The sequence below is a fragment of the Denticeps clupeoides genome, chromosome 14, assembly GCF_900700375.1.
Source record: "Denticeps clupeoides chromosome 14, fDenClu1.1, whole genome shotgun sequence".
Lineage (NCBI taxonomy): Eukaryota > Metazoa > Chordata > Actinopteri > Clupeiformes > Denticipitidae > Denticeps > Denticeps clupeoides.
This window is the reverse complement of record NC_041720.1, coordinates 10,048,113-10,070,618: the sequence shown is the minus strand read 5'-3', so window position 1 is coordinate 10,070,618 and position 22,506 is coordinate 10,048,113. Positions and strand designations below refer to the sequence as shown.

At 44.4% G+C, this 22,506-nt stretch overlaps 1 protein-coding gene across 8 annotated transcripts in view; it reads right to left on the bottom strand.

Moving 5' to 3' along the window:
* Positions 1-22,506, bottom strand: part of lama2 (laminin, alpha 2) — a 123,111-nt gene that overhangs the window by 78,483 nt on the left and 22,122 nt on the right. For all 8 annotated transcript variants that reach the window (XM_029002539.1, XM_029002540.1, XM_029002542.1 and 5 more), the window contains exons 2-12: positions 20,764-20,934; positions 18,338-18,450; positions 10,633-10,875; positions 7,301-7,480; positions 6,648-6,737; positions 6,011-6,128; positions 5,566-5,744; positions 5,064-5,163; positions 4,393-4,553; positions 2,869-3,009; positions 1,861-2,025 (exon numbers count right to left, since the gene is read on the bottom strand). In XM_029002539.1, coding sequence (XP_028858372.1) covers positions 1,861-2,025; positions 2,869-3,009; positions 4,393-4,553; positions 5,064-5,163; positions 5,566-5,744; positions 6,011-6,128; positions 6,648-6,737; positions 7,301-7,480; positions 10,633-10,875; positions 18,338-18,450; positions 20,764-20,934 — 1,661 coding nt within the window. The remainder of the gene's footprint in view (positions 1-1,860; positions 2,026-2,868; positions 3,010-4,392; positions 4,554-5,063; positions 5,164-5,565; positions 5,745-6,010; positions 6,129-6,647; positions 6,738-7,300; positions 7,481-10,632; positions 10,876-18,337; positions 18,451-20,763; positions 20,935-22,506) is intronic.

Below are 22,506 nucleotides of genomic sequence, written 5' to 3'. Positions count from 1 at the left end.
CTGGGTGGGGGGTGCTCGTTCTGCACAAAACACACAAAAGCAAGCGCCCCTGCAGAAAACACATCCAGCTCAATCGCGGCCATCCACCCATATTCCCCACGCTCAGCCCCACACGCACCCATGCACACACACACACACACACACACACTCTCTCTTCTGCCAGCCATGTCAATCTGTGGGCGAGGGGGGTGCAGTACGTGCTGGAGTGGGTACTCCGGCAGGCGCGGGCGAAATGGGTTCATTTATCATCATAATTGTCTATTAGATGTGATGGGTCACAACTGAGTGAGGAGGCAGCCGCCGTAACCGACGCTCCTCTCCTCGCCTGGCTTGCACGCCGAGGCCGGCGGCGGCGGCGGCCCGTCCACAGGCAAAACAGTCCATCAGCGCGCAAAAGATTTCAGCCTTATTGGTTTTAACTGTTGACTCCAAATCACTCACCGTAAACCCGCGGCTACACTCCAGCAGCTATGGATGCAAAGGTGTGGGCAAGGTGGGTAAAAATTCATCTTTAATAAATGCCGCGGTGGAGGCGTTAATGCAAAAGTGCGATTTGTCTTGAATATTTGATGCAGCTGCTGTTTACCTCCTGATAAAGCGTTGATCTGGCTGAATGGGAGCGCGGGACCACTCTTCATCAGTCCTCGCCGACACACCACGACTCATTTTCATCTAAATGAGAGTCACACGGCCTGCCTAACGCACGCCGGGGGTCACAGGAACCCCACGGGTCCGTATACGTACTGTTCTCACAATGCACACCACACACACACCGATTACGCGCCGTGTCATGCGACACAGTGCTGGCACGAATCAGGCAGAAAAAAGCACAACAGTTTGGCTTTTTCATTAGAAGCCGCGCTGTCAGAGCTAATGCATGTCAGAGAGAGGCTCCGATGGAACATGGCGGGCAGGATGTTCCGTCCGGATTTGTGCGATCGGCTTCCTCGGGGGAAAGTGCCCCGTTTCGGGTTTTATCTTGGTCCAACACACCTCAGCTCATTAACATATCGTCAAGTCATTCCTTAGCTAAATAAGGTGCAATATATATGAAATGGCATGAAGCATGTGACCCTGCCTTGACACTCATCCCACAGGTTTTTCATTAATAAAAGGTGAAATCTCGCTTCGTCAAAGAACCACACATCACGTAAAAACTGAGGACTTACAACCATCATTACAAGCCCTGTGGATATAATTTCAGCATTGAAATATTACTAATATAATAAGAATATTACTAATAATAAGAATTCTTTTATAAGGACCCCCCAGTGAAGTAACTTTTTAATCTTCAGAAGCTGTGACGCTAGCTGTGGTAGTAGCCTAGTGGGTAAGACACTCGCCTACGAACCAGAAGACCCAGGTTCAAATCCCACTTACTACCATTGTGTCCCCGAGCAAGACACTTAACCCTGAGTTGCTCCAGGGGGACTGTCCCTGTAACTACTGATTGTAAGTCGCCGTGGATAAGGGCGTCTGATAAATGCAATAAATGTAACTGTAAATATTATTGATATGATGGTATTTCAATGTGTCGATATGCTAAGGTTCAAGTCTATGTGTGAAGAATGGAAGGTGATGTATCAAAGTACAGTTTCTCTGTCTTGTTCAGAAAAAATGCAGTGATTTGCGATCACATTTTGCCTTCTGGTTTTCCCTTTTTTTACACATAAAAAAATATTTCCAACAACATAATAAGAAACATTAGCCTAGAATCCGCAGGACACTGGTTATTACATAAGGAATACACTGCGTTATACTATGGTAACAGAGAAAGGTGTGTCTGCACAGCACGCAGAGGTGTTACTGTGTCGGCAGACTGTGGCCAGACCGTCTTTGTCTGCGGTGGTGAGGACTCACTTTGTTGCCGCGGTAATGTGCCGGCGCGCTCCAGTAGTACACCTCTGGCAGGTGTCTCCGAGCCTCGGCGTGACTGATGCTCAGCCGCTGGGGCGTGTCTCTGTTGGGCCACACCCTCACCAACCCATCTGCGCCAGTCAGGAACCAGCCGGACATGTCAGACACCTGCAAAAGACACAGAAAAAAAAAAAAAAAAAAATGATGATGCTAAATCACCTTTAAAAAAATGCTCTGCTGACTACTGGCAGTCACGTCCTCCTGTCGACCACCTATTTATTTATTTCTTCGATCTACCAGTTTGCTTTTCTAAATTAAGCTCAAATTCAATTTCTTCCCAACATCCTTCATCGTGGTATTTGTCAAGCTGGAGGATATTTATTAGACAAGTTCAAATGTATGTTATTTTCATTAAGCTAAAGTTGATATTTGTGACCCATAAAAAAACAGAGTATATTAAGTTATTTGCCACAAATTTATGCAAAGTCTTACATCTGGGTGTGTAAATACACACACACACACACACACACACACACACACACACAATACGCAGATCCACTGTGATTAAAATAAATGGTGCTTTGACGGGAGAACTCAAGGTCAGGTTAATTGCAGAGACAGATGTGTAGCTGCCTACCACACATGGCATCACCCACTCCATCATCTCTGGTAATCTGGTGCCACCCAGCCATACACACACACACACACACCCACAGACAACCTTTACACACACGACCCCACAGGCTACTGACCTGGGTCCAACATGTGTGCGAGGCTCAGTAAAATCAGAATATTTACGACTCCGCACACACCCATTTATAATGAGGTTGGCTAGTGTGTGTAACACAAACACACGCACACACACACACACACTCGTCCAGACACAGAAAAACGAGTTAATGAGTTGTGGCAGTACGGAAATGAGAGAATGAGTTCAGTCCCTTTCAATTCTGTGGAGTATGCACACACACACACACACACACACACACACACACACACACATGCTCGTACATTGCTGTAGGCCCACTGGGAGTCGTGGCAATCACTTGCCACACCAGAGCAGTAACACTTCTCACAACCACGGAGATTGTCACCCTGGAGATCGTGGAATCCCAGCTTGCAGCGGTCGCAGTTGTCCCCCTCTACGTTCTCCTGCAAAACACAGATGTGAGAGATGAGGACGTGGAGCCGGGGGGGAGAGGAAGGGGGTCGGGGGAGGGGCAGCAGATAGAAAAGAGACGCCGCTATTTGAACGTCCACGCACCGCGACAGTCACCGTACTCCAGGGGTGTGGGAGTACAAAGTGTGTGTGCACAAAAACCACACACACAAGAAGCTCGGACTAACGAAGAGATGAAAGCCGCTGTCGGGTCTGCTGGGACGCAGGAAAAGCCACGCCTCTCTGAGCTCGGGCTGCCAACCGTCCCGTACACGGCCACCCAAGCCACTTCACCGGTGCTGCGCCGCGCCGGGGAGAAAACACCACAGCCGGCTCAGGGAGCGAAACGCAGCTTCATTCCCCCTGGCGGCCTGCATTTTTTTACATAGGAAACCAAAAAAAAAAAAAAAAAAAAAACCCATCTGCTCTCTAATATATTATTTTCTACCGTCTCCTGTCTCCTTTTCATTTTTTCTACATTCTACCTACGCTGGTGGCACTTTAATAGGACTGAGTGGACGGCTGAGCTCTGACGCTCACAGTCCCACACATGTGGGGCAGTGGTGGCCTAACGGTTAAGGAAGCGGCCCCATAATCAGAAGGAGCAAAGCACCGTCCCCACACGCTGTCATTGCTGCCCACTGCTCACCAATTGTGATGGTTAAAAGCAGAGGACACATTTTGTTGTGTCACCGTGTGCTGTGTATCACAATATATGGCAGTGGTGGCCTAGCGGTTAAGGAAGTGTAATCAAAAGGTCGCCGGTTCGAATCCCGACCCGCCGAGGTGCCACTGAGGTGCCACCGAGCAAAAGCACCGTCCCCACACACTGCTCCCCGGTCGCCTGTCACGACTGCCCACTGCTCACTGAGGGTGATGGTTAAATGCAGAGGATAAATTTCACTGTGTGCACCGTGTGCTGTGCTGCTGTGTATCACAATGACAATCACTTCAATCACATGACAGGTTTCAAATCTCAAGTTAAAAGGGATCTTTGCCACCAGAGAACCGATGCACGGCCAGAGAACAGCAAGTTGTCACGTTATGCGGCTAACGAGGAGCGGGATGGCGGTTCAACGTGTTGACTGGTGATCTGGAGAGAGAAGTCTCGGCGCGGCACAACAACACCTCGCCGCGCCCAGCTCAGTAATTAGACCCAATGAGGAGCAAAGTTCGCGCCGAGCAGACCGCATAATTGGCCGGAGAAGGAGCGATCCTGCCCGACACCCGCGCCGATCGACTTCCGGCGAGCAGGCCCTGACGAACACGAGGTAATTAGAGCGCTCGAATCCTCCGGAGGGTAACGCGTTCGTAATTTACGGCCCTGGGCCGAGTACCGATGACAAATGGATTTATTTTCCCCCCTCGCGAGATACCTTGCAGACGCAGGGGGGCTGACAGGGGTCCTCATTCAGGCTCCCGTCCAGGCTGCAGCCGCAGAGCTCGCAGTGAGGGAAGCCCCGGTGTCCGAAGGCGCAGCGGTCGCACTTCTCCCCCGCGTAGCCGGCCTTGCAGCGGCAGGACCCGGCCGTCAGCTCTGCGTGGGCACAGAAGACGAGAAGGTCTCCACGTTTTCTTATAGCTCTTCGCCGTGACATCTGCTCTGCTGGTTATTCTGAACGTTCATGTGGGTGCCTACTATTTAAAAAATCCACAAAAACTGCACCACACCCTTAATAAGCTGGACCATTAATAATGTTCTTTTACATCGAGGAAAACAGTGAGCAAAATATTTTTATATTTTTGTCCACAGTGGAAATTAAATTTCCTTCTTAAAATAGTGTTCTGGTGTTCCAAAGTCAAGAAGTGGCACACACACACTCGGGGTTAAGTGTCTTGCTCAGGGACACAATGGTAGTAAGTGGGATTTGAACCTGGGTCTTCTGGTTCATAGGCACCTGTAACTACTGACTGTAAGTCGCTCTGGATAAGGGTGTCTGGTAAATGCTGTAAATGTAAATCTATATTGAAAAGCAACCATCAGAATGCACACAGTAAACCTAATTTAAAAAGTAAAGCTATAAGCAGATGGAAGCGGAAGACCCACCCCCGTCAGCCTGCGATTCATCAGGGATACAGATGCCATGTATGGAGCCCATGGGATTACAAAAGCAGGGTCGGCATGGCTGATCTTCCTCTGGTTGTACCTGAAAGGACCACAATAGATGTCTCAAAATTCATCTGAATAAGTGGTTTTATCTTACCTTTGCACACCTGGATCGTGAAAATAGAATATTTAGAAATGAGCCTTGAAAAAACGTTCAGGACAGATATCCATATTCATGTGTATTTCTTGTCAAAATGTAGACACTACAATTTCACTGGTTAACTCATGAGATTCCAGGTTATAACACTATAATATAATAAAATAAAATGCTAATTATTTACAATAAATGCATCCTCATAATCCAATGTAATGTTATATTAAAGCAAATTACTGCATGTTTCCAAAGCATCACATTATTGCTACTGTAATAATTTTTTTTTAAGGTTGCACTGCCTTAGGCTCCCCGCGTGTCCCAGGTTCGACCCGACCGGACGTGTCTTACCCCCACGGATCTGTAGAAGCCGTCCACACAGGTCTGGCAGTTGATCCCGGCCGTGTTGTCAGAACACCCGAGGCACGTGCCGCCCCCCTCGTACTCGCCATTACTGTTCAGGCTCAGCTTCCTGTCTGCCACCGTCTGGTTGAAGTAACACTCCTCGGATTTCCCGTGACAGTTACACTCTGAAGCGGCAAAACAAAAATGGAGTTGAAGACAAAAACAACAGCATCGTATTTCTGTGACACAGATCCCTCTGAGTAGATGTAATATTTAGCCTTGGAAGCGATTCACAGGCCTCACGCGACAAAGGCTTGGACCAACGGCGGGAAAAAAACCATGGGCTCACCAGTCTTTGGTGTGTGCTTTACAGCGTATTAGGTGTGCACGTCATACTGCCTGGCACAATGTAGCTGTCAGTTAAAACGGGACGGGAAAGGTGGCATCTTACTTTCACAGACGTGCCGCGTCAGGAACGTCCCCGCCATCCACGGCTTCTGGTTGTATCCGGGGCAACAGCGGTCGCAGCTCTCCCCGCACGTGTTGTGTTCGCACTCGCAGCTGAATTTCTGACGGGTGATGAAAGGACATATAGCCTTTCAGGGGAGTTTGACTAGTGACACCGATAATATTGACGCTGAACATGAAGATCTTGCTGGGGGACACTTTTTTTTTTTTTATCAAAGTGGGAAGAATAGTACCTGCCAATCTTTACAAAAAAAGCATATATAATATCATAATCCTATTTGCATTTTGGAAATTCCAATGTCTTTGGAAAGTAGTTTTGTGATGACCAGGACTTTGCAGCAGGTTGGGCCACATCCTTAAATGTCTGCAGTAGTCCATTACTTCAAATGTATTTCGCATTTATACTACAGTAAAGCTGCTTCTATTTATGAATAGTTGTCAGAAAAATAAAATCTCACTTTTAGCTACACTTACATATATGTACTGATCTTGAAATATGGTTTAAGACAGCATGAATACACATTTTGCAAAAAGGAACTGAATCAAGATTGTGATTGTAATACATTTTGCAGTCAAATGTTGTCTGTACGAATGTAGAATGCAGCGACACTATTACAGACCTTGGTTTGGGCATTGAGAGGGCAGGCTTTGGCGTGTCCATAGCAGATGCACATCCCACCCACCGAGATGTCCTTAATGGAGTAGTAGTACTGCAGTTGAGAAAAAAAAAAAAGCAAAATAAAACCAAAGTGTCATAACCACAGGCTCCTTTATCACACACTTACATTTATTAGGGCTTTGCCAACGAAACAAAGATCTATTATCCTGCTCCCAAGCTGCTCATTGGCGGTCAGAATCCATTACTGTGTTTGAAGGCAGGGAGAATGTAATCCACGGCCTCATCGTGCCGCTCCCCTTTGGGTGCGACTAAAACCGAAACAGTGCTTTGTAATGAAAGATTTCTCACTCGAAAATTAAGCCCCTGCAATCTGTCCGTTAATTACCGTGGATGGAGGAGCTCGCCTGGTGACGGATGGCGAGGGCCAAAGTCAACACATGATGAGGTGGATGTTTCTTAGGAAGGAACAGATTTCTTAATTATAGACATTTTTAATTAAGACCCATCTGTCTGCTTAGGGGAACGCAATCAACACGGTAAGCCGTTTGCCATTCTTCACGGTGGCTCGGAGCTCACAGATGCACCAAATGCAGACATTATAAAAAAAAAACAGGGAAAGGTGTGCTGTAACTCATTTCCGTGGAACAGACTCACCCTTCTTGTGACGATGGGGTCAATCTCTCGTGGGTCATTAAGAGCCAGGGTCATGAGGTCAGCATTGAGAGTTCTGATTCGTTGGAACTGCAGGCGGATGTAGCGTGCAGAGGTGAAGTTGAGTAAGGTCGGCGAGGGATCGTCCGCACTCGGCCGCCCGTTGATCAGGGAGGTGTGGATCTGTGTTGGACACCATGGAAAAGATAAAAATGCAAATGACAATATTCGATTTACACCGACAAACTGGTGTGCCTATCACGAGCCACCCTTTTGCTGACCATCTAATATAGGCATCTTGTCACACCTATGCCTGGTCTCCAACCAATGACCTCTTCAGCCCTATGGTTCAGTCACCTGTGTCTTGTGTTGTAAATACAGAGTACAGATCTCAGCAAATGACGTATGGCTGGGTAATGTGCGTGATCGGATGTCCAAATTGTTCTTGAAACAGTCTATCCAGACGTCATGGACTATTACTGTGACTACTCTCAAACAATTAGGTAAAGATCCGTTACTACACCTTGCTCCTCACCTACAAATACATTTCCATACACTATACATATTGCCTTGTGTAAAATTGATCAAATTTAAATTTGACATTTTATGGCATTTATCAGATGCCCATATCCAGAGCTCCTTACTATCAGTAGTTACAAGGACAGTTTCCAAATGTCTTGCTCAGGGACACAATGGTAGTAAGTGGGGTTTGAACCTGTGACTTTGTGGTCTTCTGGTTCATAGGCCAGTATATAAGAACGTAATGTCATTACATTGCATTGTATTGCTTGAAAGACACTGAATTTCCTGACTGAGTTACACACTTGGCCAATATTCCGTGTATAATTTGCATGTAAATGTATTAGAATAATCAATGCATATTATACTGAAGAAGTGCCCTGGGACGGAAATCACAGCAAACTACGAACCTCGCAGCACCCCGGCGAGCAAACACGGGGACACAGGCCTTTGCGCAGTGTTTGCTCATTATTAGCTCACGCGCGGATGTGGGTGTCGGAATGAAAAATAGTTCAGGAAGAATGAGAATGCTTGTTTCAGCCCTGCAGTGTAGGGTTAATGCTGTCTCCTAATTAAAGACAAGGTCTTTTTTTCCCGTTTGTTTTGAAGAAGCCGTGGAGTGACATTTCAATCCCCTCATTACGGTTTCTCTGTGATCATGCTACTAGGTGGCTGTCAGCCCATGAGCAGGAAGCTGTTTTTCCACCTTGTGTGTGTTTACTTTGAAAAGAGGATGCTGAGGAGTTTTGAGGAGATGCAGGAATGGCGGGGGCAGAGATTTGGAGTAAATTTAAACACCTCTGGTAATAAGCGTGTGAGTTAAGAAGCACCACTCTTTCTTCGTTCTCTCAAATTGTCAAATTCATCTTGGCCATTCAGGGCAGACACGCTCCTCATTGTGGTTCTTCAATGTGTGTGTGACCAGAAAATAGACATTGAACTTTTTTTTATTAAATTTCAAACTGATACTAAAAAGAAGGATCATAAGGATTAATAAAATAAAAAAAAACACAATCATTGATGATATTTGCTCATGTGGCATGGGTTTAAATCGTAGGTAGGTAGGGTGCATGATAAGTAGGTAGGGTGCATGAAAGCTGTCATCCATCAGACACGTCCAAATTTTAACTGGTAATTAAAGATCATGTTCTGGGTTACGGAAATAAAGAGGGAAGTTTCTCTCTATTCTTCAAGATACAAATAAATTAAAAGTGCTTCTTTCTAGTTTTATCTATTTATGTAAACCCTGAGGATGCTTACTCTACCAAACAAGCCCCACACCCTCTGAAGTCATTTTAAAAAATAGTGCCCTTAATGTTTAAACTGTAAAAAAATGTTGGTTTTGTGGTTTAAATGCATATTTCATATTCAGAACTATTAAGGATGACTGACAATGGATATTAGCCGCAGGTTTAATTTGTATCATTTTCACACATAAATGGCTTCTTCCAGGTCCTGCCAACAGGATCTGCACTGTCTAACTCATGGACAGATGGTCTGACATCCGCCTGTACTCAAATCAAGTTCACAATCCTCGCTTCCTTGCCAGCAACAACCCCAAGCACATATATATCCATGATCCATGATACTACCATCATCATGTCACGTGCTGAAGTTTTCTTTCACCAATGTGGCCCATAAAGACAACTGATGCTCACACGGGTGTTTTCTGACACGCAGTATAAGCCTTTAATTTAGAGACAAAGCAAATAAGCAAAAATCATCTTAAAATAAGTAACTGGTATCGCTATTTGCATGAAATGTGCTATATAAATCTGTATAAAGTGGTTAGGGCTGAGTACCAATGAACTGCTCAAAAAATTGGAAACAAAATCTGGCTGTCTGTGTACTGTATAGCTTTTGAAGTCAATGAAATCCCTGGTGATTGGCTGTCTAATGTAATGTGACACATCATGTCATAGAGGCCAGAACTTAAATGCACACTTTTCCACTGTTACAGTTTCATGATAAAACCTGCATCATAAGTTAAATGCATTAATGCATAACTTAATGTCACAATCTTAGTGCATAGTGCTGCACTTGGTGGCAGTTTGAAAATAGTACCTTTTATGACAATAATTGATTAAAAATCTAACTAGTATCAAAAAACAAGGCTTCATTATGGTATCAGTGTCAAAAATTTTTAATTATGTAACATGTAACCTTCAAAAAGATCTCATCCTTTTGAATCACTTTGTAATTCTCCTATGTTGCTAATTATAAACCCTATGTAGCTAAATTTACCCTGCTAAACCTTTATGCCCTATTGCCTCATTTTAATACCTTGCACCAATGTATGACCTTTTTCATGCCAGCTACGTTATCTGTGCACTTAACCCAATTAAGGTTTAACATGAAAGCTGCCATGTTAGATTAAATACAGATCTAGTTCTGCAGGTTCAGTTTTAAATCCTTCTGCAACCAGATGTTGGTTGAAATGCCATTGACAATTGACACAGTATTGAAATAAGTCAACATGTCAGCATTTTAGCAGTGGAATAAAGAATAAAAAACCTGTCCACTGTGTGTTACTGTATAATGTGTTCATTTGTGCTTAAGCAGGCCTGCAGCGCAACTCTTACCCCATGAAGCTGCATCATGATAATAAGCACCACGCCAATTAAACCGAGCATTATAATTACACATTACACAATTCTTTTGACACCACAATTCTTTTGTTCTCATTAAAATGTACCCCCTTGTGTGAAACTGTAAGTACCCATTTTTTTCATATGCGTGTTTTTCATAATCTGAAGTCAAAATAATATTAATGCTGCACACTGGCAAATATTACAATGAACTCTGCCAAATGATACCTCTCCATTTTCCAGTGGGTGGATCTTGGAGTAGAAGGATGTACAAATGACCTCATCATCATGGGTGTAGGAAGGCGGGCCAGTTCGAGGGACCACATTGAACCGGGTGATGCACTCAGTGTCAGTTATAGCGTAGTACTGCCATGGGTAGAATGTGACCCCATCCAGAGAGCGCTGGAGGACCCAGTTGCCTGGTCGAGGGGAGTTGGCCACTTTCAGGATAACATAGGCAATCTGGAATACCTGGGGAGCAAACAGACAGCAATCCTGTGATCTCTGTACAACATTAGTACAACATTAGACCTTGGTTACAAGCAAGGAAAGGGTATATCAGTGAATGAAGGAACTAAGAGAAGACCAGAAGGGCAGGGGGATTCACCCAAGGGATGGATGCAGAACTGGCACTAACAAGCTTGGGGCTTGTTCACTAATCTAAGGTCAACGGCATCTGAACGGCATCAGTAAAGTAAAGCAGAGCAGGATGAAATTTTAGTGGACCTTGGAGCAGAGCAGCCTAGAGCAAATATGAGTGGAAAAGCCTCAAGGTTATAAACCTTAAAGAAGTAAAGTAACTCCTTACAGCTGAAAATCATCACTGACCTTCAAATTGCATTGACCTCTTGATCACCAATAATAGTGTGTCTTAGAGTGCAAGTGAACATTTGTACCATGAAAAAAAAACCTTGAAGCATCCTTGATATTGTGTTGGGAAGAATGGGAAGAATGTACAACTTAAAGGGGTCCATGGGAAATGGGGAGTGGGTAAGGCAGACACACGCACAGGGATGCGGCGATTATCAAACAGAGAAATGTGAAACAAAGAACAAAGATGCAACACAGCATGCACACTAAGATAGCGGAGTCGGGCACTGAACGCCGAACATGGACCCAGTCAAGGAAAATCTACCCAGACTAGGAATGCGGACCATGGATCCAGACTAGGAACATAGACCCAGACTAGGAATGTGGACCATGGATCCAGACTAGGAACATAGACCCAGACTAGGAATGTGGCCCGTCAACCCAGACCAGGAATGTGGACCATGGATCCAGACTAGGAACGTGGACTCAGACCAGAAACGTAGACCCAGGCTAGGAACGTGAACTCAGGGCACTTTCACACCTACAGACATTAGTCCATTTGAATTCATTTGCCCCCTTGGTGCAGTTCCTTTGGTCTTGTGTGAACACAGTAATCGCACTCAGATGTGCATTTGAATATAACAGCAAAATCTGGTGTGGTCTGCCTCCTGTTTTTCTTTTTGTTCTTCCAGCATTTACACGTCTGAAAGTTCTCAATTGATTCAAATGACGCATTTTGGTTCACTTGGATTTTTCCCTGTGTGAAAGGAAGAGCAAAATGATGCAATGTTGAAAACTAACAACTGATTTGGGCCATAACAAAATGTGTACTCAGTCTAGGAACGTGGACTCATACTGGTTGACTGACTACTTGGTTCAACACCAAGGCTGATTCTGGATGCAAACCAAATTGGGTGTGACTTGCCCATCACTGCAACAGAGACTCCTGCTGTAAATGGGCACCTAGGGTCTGGGTTGACAGCGTGCGACATGCTCCAACGCAGTAGGTGAGAAGATGTGGTCGACTAGAGGAGACATGTGCTAGTCCTCGTCCCTCCCGGGCTGCAATGATATTGCATTAACCTTATTCCAAAGATTCTGTCAAAAGGGTCTCTGAATCTGCTGCTTGTATTCTTTAAGCCTGTGGGGCATGTTTAATGAGGCAGAAAAAATTCAATGAACGCCTTGATTCCCACTGAGAATGCAGAAGATAATCAGTTCTGAAGGTAGTATATGTGTTCATCCAGCTCTAGGCACTCACTAAATAGCCAAATGTAACTTACAGTAGATAAAGGAGGCATTATAATGCAAAAACAAAACCAAAAAAGTACATACTATTCAACAGATAAATAATTAATCACATGGTAACAATTATCTATTTATAAGTACCTATCGGCAAGAATCCTCTGACACTTTCTCGGGCTTTCTCTGGCTTCTTTACTTCACTCTCTAATGCAAATAATATGAAAAATCTGAATAACTATTCACATTCTATTCATATATGTGCTGTACTTTACTGTGTAGAATTGCTATGACCCCCCACAGCTGTTAGATGATATCATTATTTTACTGTTAATTTCAATTAACATGGCAATAATTATTAAACAAAAAAAAAATGTACAAAAAAACTTTTTGGATTTTTTAACAAAATAATTATAACAAAATGGCATTTTTAAAGATGTGAACCCGTGTGCCGAGAACAACACAGAAAAAGCCTCAAGCCGGTACGAGAGCAGCGAACAGCTTTCCCAGTGGCCAGAGGGAGAAATGTAGAAAGCCAAAGAAGAACAATTCCCATGATTCCACTCAGTCTCCAGTTCACTAGAGGAACACCCGAGGGCCCTCCAGTGCCTTTTCTCTCTGTGTCATTGCAACAAAGAAAGGGCTCGGTTTACACTACCCTGCTGGACCTCGAGAAACCCTAAGTCCCAAGTTTCCAAAGCGAGCAGTTTATTTTCTGCCAATCACAGCAAAACTAAAAAAAAAAATGGAGACATTAAATAGGCAGGAGTGTTGCCCTTATAAACAAACTTCATATTGGTTTGGCCCACGTCATCAGAGGTGCCCCGGCCGCGCACAGCGGTGGCTCACCGGCCCTTTTCTTTTCATCTTGCCTGGATGGCGGTTTCGGGTTTCTGAGTCTACAAAGGAGCAAGCGTTATCTTCACCACACTCACTGCAAACCGATACGTCTGTGTTCGGACAACTAGGGAGACGGCACAAAAGAGACTTTGTCTCTCTCCGTCGGCGAGGGCTGCCTCGAGAATAAAAGAAGGGGTCTGGCCGAGCGAGTCGGCTTGCGGGGGACCGAGGCTGTGTACCGCCGAACATGGATGGTGGGTGTATATGCGTATGGGTGTATCTGGCACTTGGAGGCAGGTGTTCCGCGGTGATGACGGCTCGAGCCACCTGAGGCTTCTGAGGTTGAAAGGGCTGAAGGCAGCTCAACCCAATCACTGTCAGGGCCAAGACGCCGCTGACAGCCCCATCAGCCTGCGCAAGGCAGAATGACAGGCCGTCTGCACCCCGAAATACGTCCCAACATCCTTTAATGCGTCTAAAAATAGCTGGGAGGGGAAATGGCTTCTTGAACTCTTCCTTCTTTTGTGTTCCAGAGCGGAGTCCCAGGATGTTTGTCACTTATCAACACACATTAAAGAACCTGAACCATAACAAGGCAACATTATCAGTCCATTACGGTTCCAATATGAACATAAAAAGCGTAATTAACTTTAAAAAAACTGGGAGCAACTCTTCAACACACACTACTAAAAGGACTTCATTTTAATGGCCCGATGAGTTATCGCTGTGTTATCAGTTATCCTCCTGCTGAGAGAAGCGATAAACCATGCCAGTCAAAGGCTTTTTAATTAAAAAAAAAAAAAAGCAGAGAAGAAGTTGACAGCATCTATTTTTGGGGATGATATATTTTTTTTTACAGCACCGGGTGAAATACACACGTAAGGCCAGGTTCTGTGTGGTTAAAAAGCTGCCTGATAAGAAAGCTTTAGTCTTTCCGAACTCGCTGTCAGAAATAGAGCGGCGGGGACATGTGTGACACGGGGCGACTTTTAAAAGCAACGCCTGCGGCATTTGACATTTGTTCAATGAAGTTCACAAATAGTTATTCATAAGTCACTCGTCATTCCTGGTCCGCAATTACCTACCAACTTAATGGTCCGCGTCTAAGTATGGAGCGCCAGGTTGCGCTCTTTTGTCTCGCAGGTTGTAAATTACGTGCTGTCGAGTAAAGGGCGGAGGACCTTAACAAAGCTCACCAGACCCACGCATGTTAAGGTACAAATCAGCTTTTTGCTCCCTCAACCCAGTTCATTCCCACTATGAGTGAAGCACATTTCAGGTGGATGATTTATTTTTTTTTGCTAAATAAAGTATGAACAGCAATAAGTTTTGATCTATTTCGTCAGTTAACAAAAAGTATGCTTTACGAATTCGGCTTTTCTTTGGTTTTTGGTTGGTGTCCAAAACACTCGGGGAAGTGCAATGCCGTGCGCAATTATAAAGCGGAGCCAGTGGTCGCAGCGAGCATTAAAGTCGTGGGAGCATGGAGCTAATGAGTGATGGGATGGCGCTGGCCCAGCCGGGCGGACACGTGGCAGAGCTGCCAGGCCCTAATGACTGCAGTTCCCCATCCGAGAGGAGCCGAGACGCTGCTGCCGTCCGGGTCCGTCATTATTCAGATACCCACCCCAGCGGGTGGGGGGGCGGGGTTGGGGGGCTTTCTGGATAACGAGAGCGCTGATGTCACGGCTGATAACGATACAGACTCTTTCGCCTCGGCGGTGACAGCCGGCGCGGCGGCCGCAGGGAAAAATGCGCCCGAATGGCGCGTAAATAGGATTCTATTTTACAGTGCGCTGATGGCGCAGACGCCAGTGCAGGACAGGGCTGATGCACAAATACCTTGCCATGCATGAAGGAAGCAGACGGACTGATCCCACATACAATTTGCATAATTTGCACCTCAAGACTGTATTTTAAAACCACAAAGACTCCCAAAATAATTACAATAATTATGTACACTTAATTCCTCTCTTTCACATATACACGTGCGCATTATGTATGTGCATATTTATTCCTCAATTAAATATTTTCTATGTTCCTTCCTATTATTTATGTATTTTTTTTACATTTGTAGATGTGATAATGAAGAGATGTCAATTGCAAAATTGCAGAATGTCAAGTGTCCTCACGCCTAATTGGACGTTCTGTATCAGTAAGGTTGACTGTCTGCCTCATTCCAGCACTGGTTGCTTTGACAACAGCTACTTGTTGCGAACATTCTCAAAGCAAGCAAATTATCTAAGAGAAAAAAAGTTATCCTCAACATGGGCCCCGACACCCCCATAATCAGAAATGTATTAATGGTACAATGTGCTGTGTAGAAATTCTGAAATAAGGAACATTTTAAATATGCAAAAGAAAGAATATTTTGATTTAAAACAATCCCGAACATTTACAAATGTTGGTAAAACCATGAATACAAATGATTTGCTTTTTATGCAAATGAATTCATACAGAGGACATGGCTGCTGCAGTATGTCTGCAACTTAACAACTTGCAGTGATTACTTTAAACGGATTCACGCAGCGAGTGATAAATAGTCAGACACAACTCTTTCCAGTTTCCTGTCAGGAGATTGGTGCTTTGAAAAATGAACCTGTGACATTTGTTTATATATCCCTTGGCACAACGCTGCCACTGTAATCTTTATGCACAGTACCGGGTGAAGTGGAGAAGTTCAGTCGACAGCACGGATGGGCATGACTGATGGACAGGCGCTCATTAGCATGTCGAACTCGGCTGCCTCGGCACGTCCCTGTGTCAGATTTCAGTCGCTGATTAAATGCAGGGACGTATGATTTATGAGCGTCGCAGTGTGTGAGGAGACACGCCCATGCCAGTCGATTCCCACGTGTTAATCACGGGTGATACAGGTTTACCTGCACACCCTGCTCACTGCTTAGTAATCACTGTGCAATGTCCACTCATTAAAAATGTTTGTACAAACACCTACTGGCATATTTCAAGCATAAGGTTCCTATTTCATCCAATGATTACATACAAATATATTATATAGATATTCAAAGATGTCAGTAACTAAACCAACAGTTGCCAAGGCTGCTCTCTACTCAGGGTCATATAGGAAAGTATCACTAGAAGGCGCTGCCTCACAGTGAGCAGTTAAAGAAAGTGACAGTGAAGTGATTGTCATTGTGAAACACTGCAGCACAGCACACGGTGACACAACGAAATGTATCCTCTGCATTTAACCCATCACCCTTGGTGAGCAGTGGGCAGCCATGACAGGTGCCCGGGGAGCAGTGTGTGGGGACGGTGCTTTGCTCAGTGGCATCATGGCAGTTCGGGTCTGCTTCCTTATCCTTACTATTTCTAAGTTGTGAAGTGAGCAAGGTAGCAAGGGGGGGGGGGGGGGGGGGGGGGGGGGACTGTCCCTGTAACTACTGACTGTAATTTGCTCTGGATAAGGGCGTCTGATAAATGGTGTAAAAAAAAAAAAAGCAGTCCGCTTACGTCAGTAACTGAACTTTTTTGTGTACAAAGCCCACATGGACAAATATAAAAACGTTGTGTATATTTACCCTGTCAGGATCTTTCTGATGTACAGAAAAAAAGTCACAGAGGTATTAAGAACAAAATGACAACAACAAGGTGATTTTTCCGAATGGGCACAAGCCATCATCCATCTCCTGATCTCAATTTCAATTTTTTATTTTTTACAGTGTGTTTTTGCCCCTGCCTTGCTTCAGTGCAGCGCTGTGACATACTCAATTCAGCCGGCTCAGACTGACATGGTCATTAATTTCAGGCTGACCCAATGTTAGCCTTCTGTGCTGTACAACAGCCTTGTATTAATGAAGGAGATGTACTTGCATTTGATGTTCCAGGAAAGCAGGGAGACGCAGAAGGATGCCTAAAGGACTGTGCGTATGGTCCGCTTAGTGTGCGACCTTTGACCCTGACAAGCCATAAATCAGCAGGGGACAAACTCCCATGAATCACCAGTTGCTGCCGATTGCTGGGAGAAGCCACATCTGCAGATTCATCGGTGATCGCTCGTAGGGCCTTGGAAGGAAGGCAGTATTTCTCCCCTTCCACCAGACAAAACATCTGACCTACCCGTGACTCTCTCTTCCTATAGGATTCTCAAATTCCTCACACCACCAAACTCTCACCTCTTTCCCTCTGTCTCTGTATACTTATTCAGTGTCTCTCACACACTCTGCTTCACCGGAGAGTGTTATTAACTGCCACCATGGGTTTTGAACAATTTCCTGTTGCGGGTCAGGAACATTACAGCCGGTTTCAGAGTCATATAATCTGGTAAGTGGCTCAGACAGAGCAGAACGAATGAAAGAAAGAAAGTTCTAGTGCTTAACCAGAAAGGCTTGTTTGAATGGTACATTCTGGTATCAAATGCTGCACAGTGCCACTGAAGTTAACCTCTACGGCATTTTTGGTAAGTACCTGTCGAGCTGTAGCTTGCACAATAGCATACGAAGGAGAGTAAAGATAAAAAAAAGAGAGAGTTAACCCCCTCAAGAAAAGACTCTTAAGAACTGTCTTTTTTGTAAAACGAACAAACAGGAAACGCGTTGGTCTGAGGTAAATGGTCCTTTTTAAAATGAATTGCCTTTAATGCTCTTCCTCGCTGGAGCCTGAAAAGAATGCATCTGAGCGAACAGCGATCATCCTGTGACGAGAGCTGAGCCCCGGTCACCGATGAGTGGTGAGGGAGGGGGCGAGTAATGGTTTCCATGTGAGACCTGCCTCTTTCATGAGGAGGCCAGCATCAGGACGACATACTTCAGATCGCTGTCTTCAGGGCGCTCTTTGAAGACGCGAGCCTCAGAGAACCCAATCCATAACACAGCCCTCGGAGAAGACGCAAATTTCAACCACTCACACATCCATCATGAGATGGACATACAAAAGAATGCACGTACACACCCAAGCACATGAGCACCGGCTCCAGAATATACCGTGTAAAAATGACACAGACAAGGTGGATACGTCATACAAAGCAGACATAAAACCAGACGTGCAAAATGTAATAATTGCAATTAATGCAGTGTCTCACCTGCTGCAAGTCCAGAGTAATGGTGACGTAATGGTAATCCATCCCGTTCTTGATACTCGGGCTCTGCCACCACCTATTGGTCCCGTCAATGGCATACTCAATCGGGTGTTTCTCTGGATAATTAAAAAAGAAAATATGACAGTTACTCGCTTGGGTGAGAACAGGATTGAAAACAGGCGGAGGAACCTTCTAGAAAATCTCCCTGCTGTTATGCATCTCCTGTGTCTAAAGTGACCTTTAACGCTCTATGGCCGCTTATCCATCATGCATTACAGGCAACTGGGGAGAATGGCAGGCATGGAGGGGAAAGCAATCACATGGTCTAAACAGCACCGTTTGCCAGTTTGTTACTTATAACATTTTCTCAGTCTGAGGTTTTACTTGTAGGTGGCATGGATAAGACTGCTGGTTTGGGTGTCATCTGGCTGTGTTGGCCTAGCGGTTAAGGAAGCAGCCCTGTAAGGTTGCTGGTTCGAATCCCTATCCACCAAGATGCCACTGAGGTGCCACACACTGCTCGACCAAGGGTGATGGGTTAAAAGCAGAGGACATTTTTTGCATTTCGTTGTCTGCAGCGAGTGCTGTGCTATGTATCACAATGAAAATCACTTCACTTTCACTTTCACCTTCTCAGCTGACATGGTACTGGAGCCAAAGCAGTAATGGCTTTGAACAGGCCAAAAAAAACCCAGCTCTGAACAGACCCTGCTGGTCTGGAACCAGAGAGCCACCGAAAGAACTGGTATCCAGACTACACAAGCAATACAATAAATCAAAAACAAATAAAACTATAAATACATTTAAAAAATTCAGCAGTCTGTTCAGTGCTGTTTTCCAGGTCTCATGTGGAAACCAGCTGTCCTCTAAGACACTTGAACAGGCATATATAAGTAATTAAACTCTAATGCTAAGGTGCAATGATGAAAATTGTAACATAACAACGTGCACAAGTTGTCAGGTGAAATAGAAAACACTGTGGTCACTGTGAGTCAATGATATGCATTTTCTGATGTCACACAACATTATTCGCGGTGACACTGTGTACTGTGCTGCAGTGTTTCACACTAAAAGAATAATTTAGTTCTGTAGTTTTTGCTTCAATTATGAATTTTTCTATCATTTTACTACGGGAAAATTGTGTTTGATTTCAAATGTAAGAGTAAAGTTTCTTCTCCCTCCAAAGAAGGCACTCTTAATGAGAAGATATGCTAATTATCTTTCCTCTTGTCCAACGCACCCCAGTCAAAAGGTACAAATGTGTCACAGCATTTAAAAAGGGAAATGATTAGTCTGGAAATCTGGAAAGGAATTAGTTACAGCCATTACCCGATGTCAGGCGGCAGGTGAAAGTGTTCCTATTAATTTAAACCTAAAAAGATGCATTCCCCCCCCCCCCCCCCCCCCCCCCCCCCCAAAAAAAAAAAACTGTGAGTAGCCATGACCTGACGGATGCTAAAATAAATTCATCGGGTACAAATGGTTTGATAATTTGTGGCATCTCATGGGCACACATTAATGCAAAAAAAAAAAAAATGATTTACAACTGACCATCCTGTGTGATAAGAGTAGAAAAACAGTAAAAAAATCCTGAACAACCACTCTCTATTGTCCTTAGGCAGGCTTCACTATTGTTTTGTGCTTCCATGCCACACTGCCTGCAACAATTCAGACTGGGCAGGAGAGCAGACTTTCCAATCTTCCAGAGAGATTTTGTCTTCTTCTGTGTGAAAGATGCTGGTGTGAGCTCTTTGCAGAGGTAATGGATAAAACGGCATCAGCCCCCTCTAGCCGGTTACTGGTATGCTGGTGTGTGGGAGTGATTTACAAATAGGAACGCGGCAAAAAGACAAGTCAGAGGTTTTCAAAGTGTCCGGGTCAGCAAACTTCGGATCACGCGCAGATACTGGGCAGATTGCAAATTGATTTCGAAATACGTAAATTTATGGGCCGTAGGACACTGGGCTTTGATGAGACCGCACTACAAATGGATCATCTAAAGACTGTGTGTGTTTGTGCATGTACATGTGTGTACACACTTAATAAATGCACCCTCACACATTTTTTAAGAATTTGTCTCAATAGCCTTGTCATACTGGCTTTCAATACAATCAGTGTAAGGAAACCTCGATGATAAATAGGATCAGATTTGGGAAATGATTGCTTGGTGGGAAGCAAATACTGGTGATGAAATAACGGATGATGATGCTGAATATAAAAAATACAAATATATTTTTGAACAATGTATGTACTATTACATGTGCAAACGTTCTCGTTTTTACATATGTGATTTTGGTACAGAAGAGAATAGAATTCAGTGTTTCATGGACAGGACAGTGTTTCATGGACGTGTTGTTCCCATCCCTTCAATGCTTACAGTATAAATGCACAGGTAAATATGTGTCTGAAATGAAGGCCATTGCGCTCACCAAATGGCTTGTCACTGTGGAGGTTGCAGAGTCGACACTGAGGGTTTCTGACTGGTTGGCCTGGAACGTGCTCCACCAGCTTGCAGTACATCTCTGGCCCTTTCTCTCCACATGTGGCATTGGCTGTGATCTCCGCCATGGTGGCCAGGTTCAGCACAGCAGGGAACAGGCCTATGACAGAAAAGGAACAAGAGCTTAGCACCATTAGATACAGGACGGGTTCTCAGCTGACTCAAATTTAGCACAATGTCAGTTTATGGCAGGCAATGTTACACACAAAGCTGCATTATAAGCCATTATAACCAACAAAGTGGTGATGAAGATGTGGGACAGACAGCATCTCCTGAGAAGATAGTGAGAAGATAGTAATACTGAGAAGAGAGCTTAAACTAAGAATTGAAAATGTAAGATGTAAACTTTAACTTGAACAAAAGAAAATATGTTAATGCTAATATCAGCATTAATGCTAATTACTTTGCATATTTAAGTTTAGTTTTTTTTGTCTAGACTGCAAAGGTGCCCTTTTTTCAGATGTCTTGTCAGAAAACAAAGGATGTTACTTTGAATCTCTATTGTTATTGTTCATTACAAAGATTTTACTGTTGTATTAATTGTTATTTAAGGTTTTGGCTTAACATTTGGTGTTAATTGAGGGGTTAGTTAAAAATCAAGCAGCTCTAAAAGCTAGACATTAAATTGGTGGTATCTGCTTTTTTATTTTCTGGTAAAGCCAGACAGCGGAAGGAAAAAAAACATGTAGCAGACAGACCACCAAAACCACCCCAAACTTTTTTCCTCCTAATTAGTTCCATGGAATGTTGAAACACCGCTTTATCTAATGCGCTCAGTATCTGGCAACAGTGAACCATGATGCAGCTATGGATTGTGGCGTCCATTCGTGGACAAAGATGGATTCTTGTTCAAATGAAAAGCTGAAGAGCGGCAGCAAATGGTTTGCATTTCCAACAAAAGTCGCATGCAGACCCCCTCCTCCCTGGCGCCTCAGAGCAAATGTAAATCAGCTGGGGGGGGGGGAAGAGAGGTATGTGCCCTTCCTCTGTGTAGGAGTCTGGGTCCTCCAGCCCCGCCGCTATGTGGGAACGGTGGCTCAGAATCAAAGACTGGAACCCAATGGCTCCCAGCTGTTCCCCCAGATGTGCGAGGCAAATGGCGCTGCGAAGAGCGTCTGAGAAGGAGGCGAGGCCTGGGCGCAGGAAAATAAACTGCGTTTTAATGCATCCTGCTCAATGATCCGTACGAGGAACCAGGATCTGCCGAGATTAAACGGCTCACAATTACAGAGGGGCAGATGACCCCTCATAATTCAGCGAGTTCTCCGCCTCTGCTGGACGTTGAAGCCAATATATCTTTTATGTTTTGTTGTTGTTGCTGCTGCTGCTGCTGCTCCACAACAGCTCCATTATTAAAAGCTGCAGAGTTCAGATTGTGAGGGTATGTTCTTCTTCGTGGGAAATTCGTGAGAGCAATTTGTGTCTATTTTTATTATCAATAATCATTTCAGAATGGGAACCAAATATTGGATGGAAAAGGAAGAGAAGAACAGGAGGATTCAATGATTTAGCATTTAATACATAATGCTCGGGTATAGTGGAACTCATGTGATGCTCAGTATTTGTACAAAAACATTTAGAACAGTTAACTTTTTTTATCTGACTGGGAAAAAAAATTGCTTTGCGTGTAGATGAAAGGCATTAAATATATTTGACTGTGACAAGACTATTG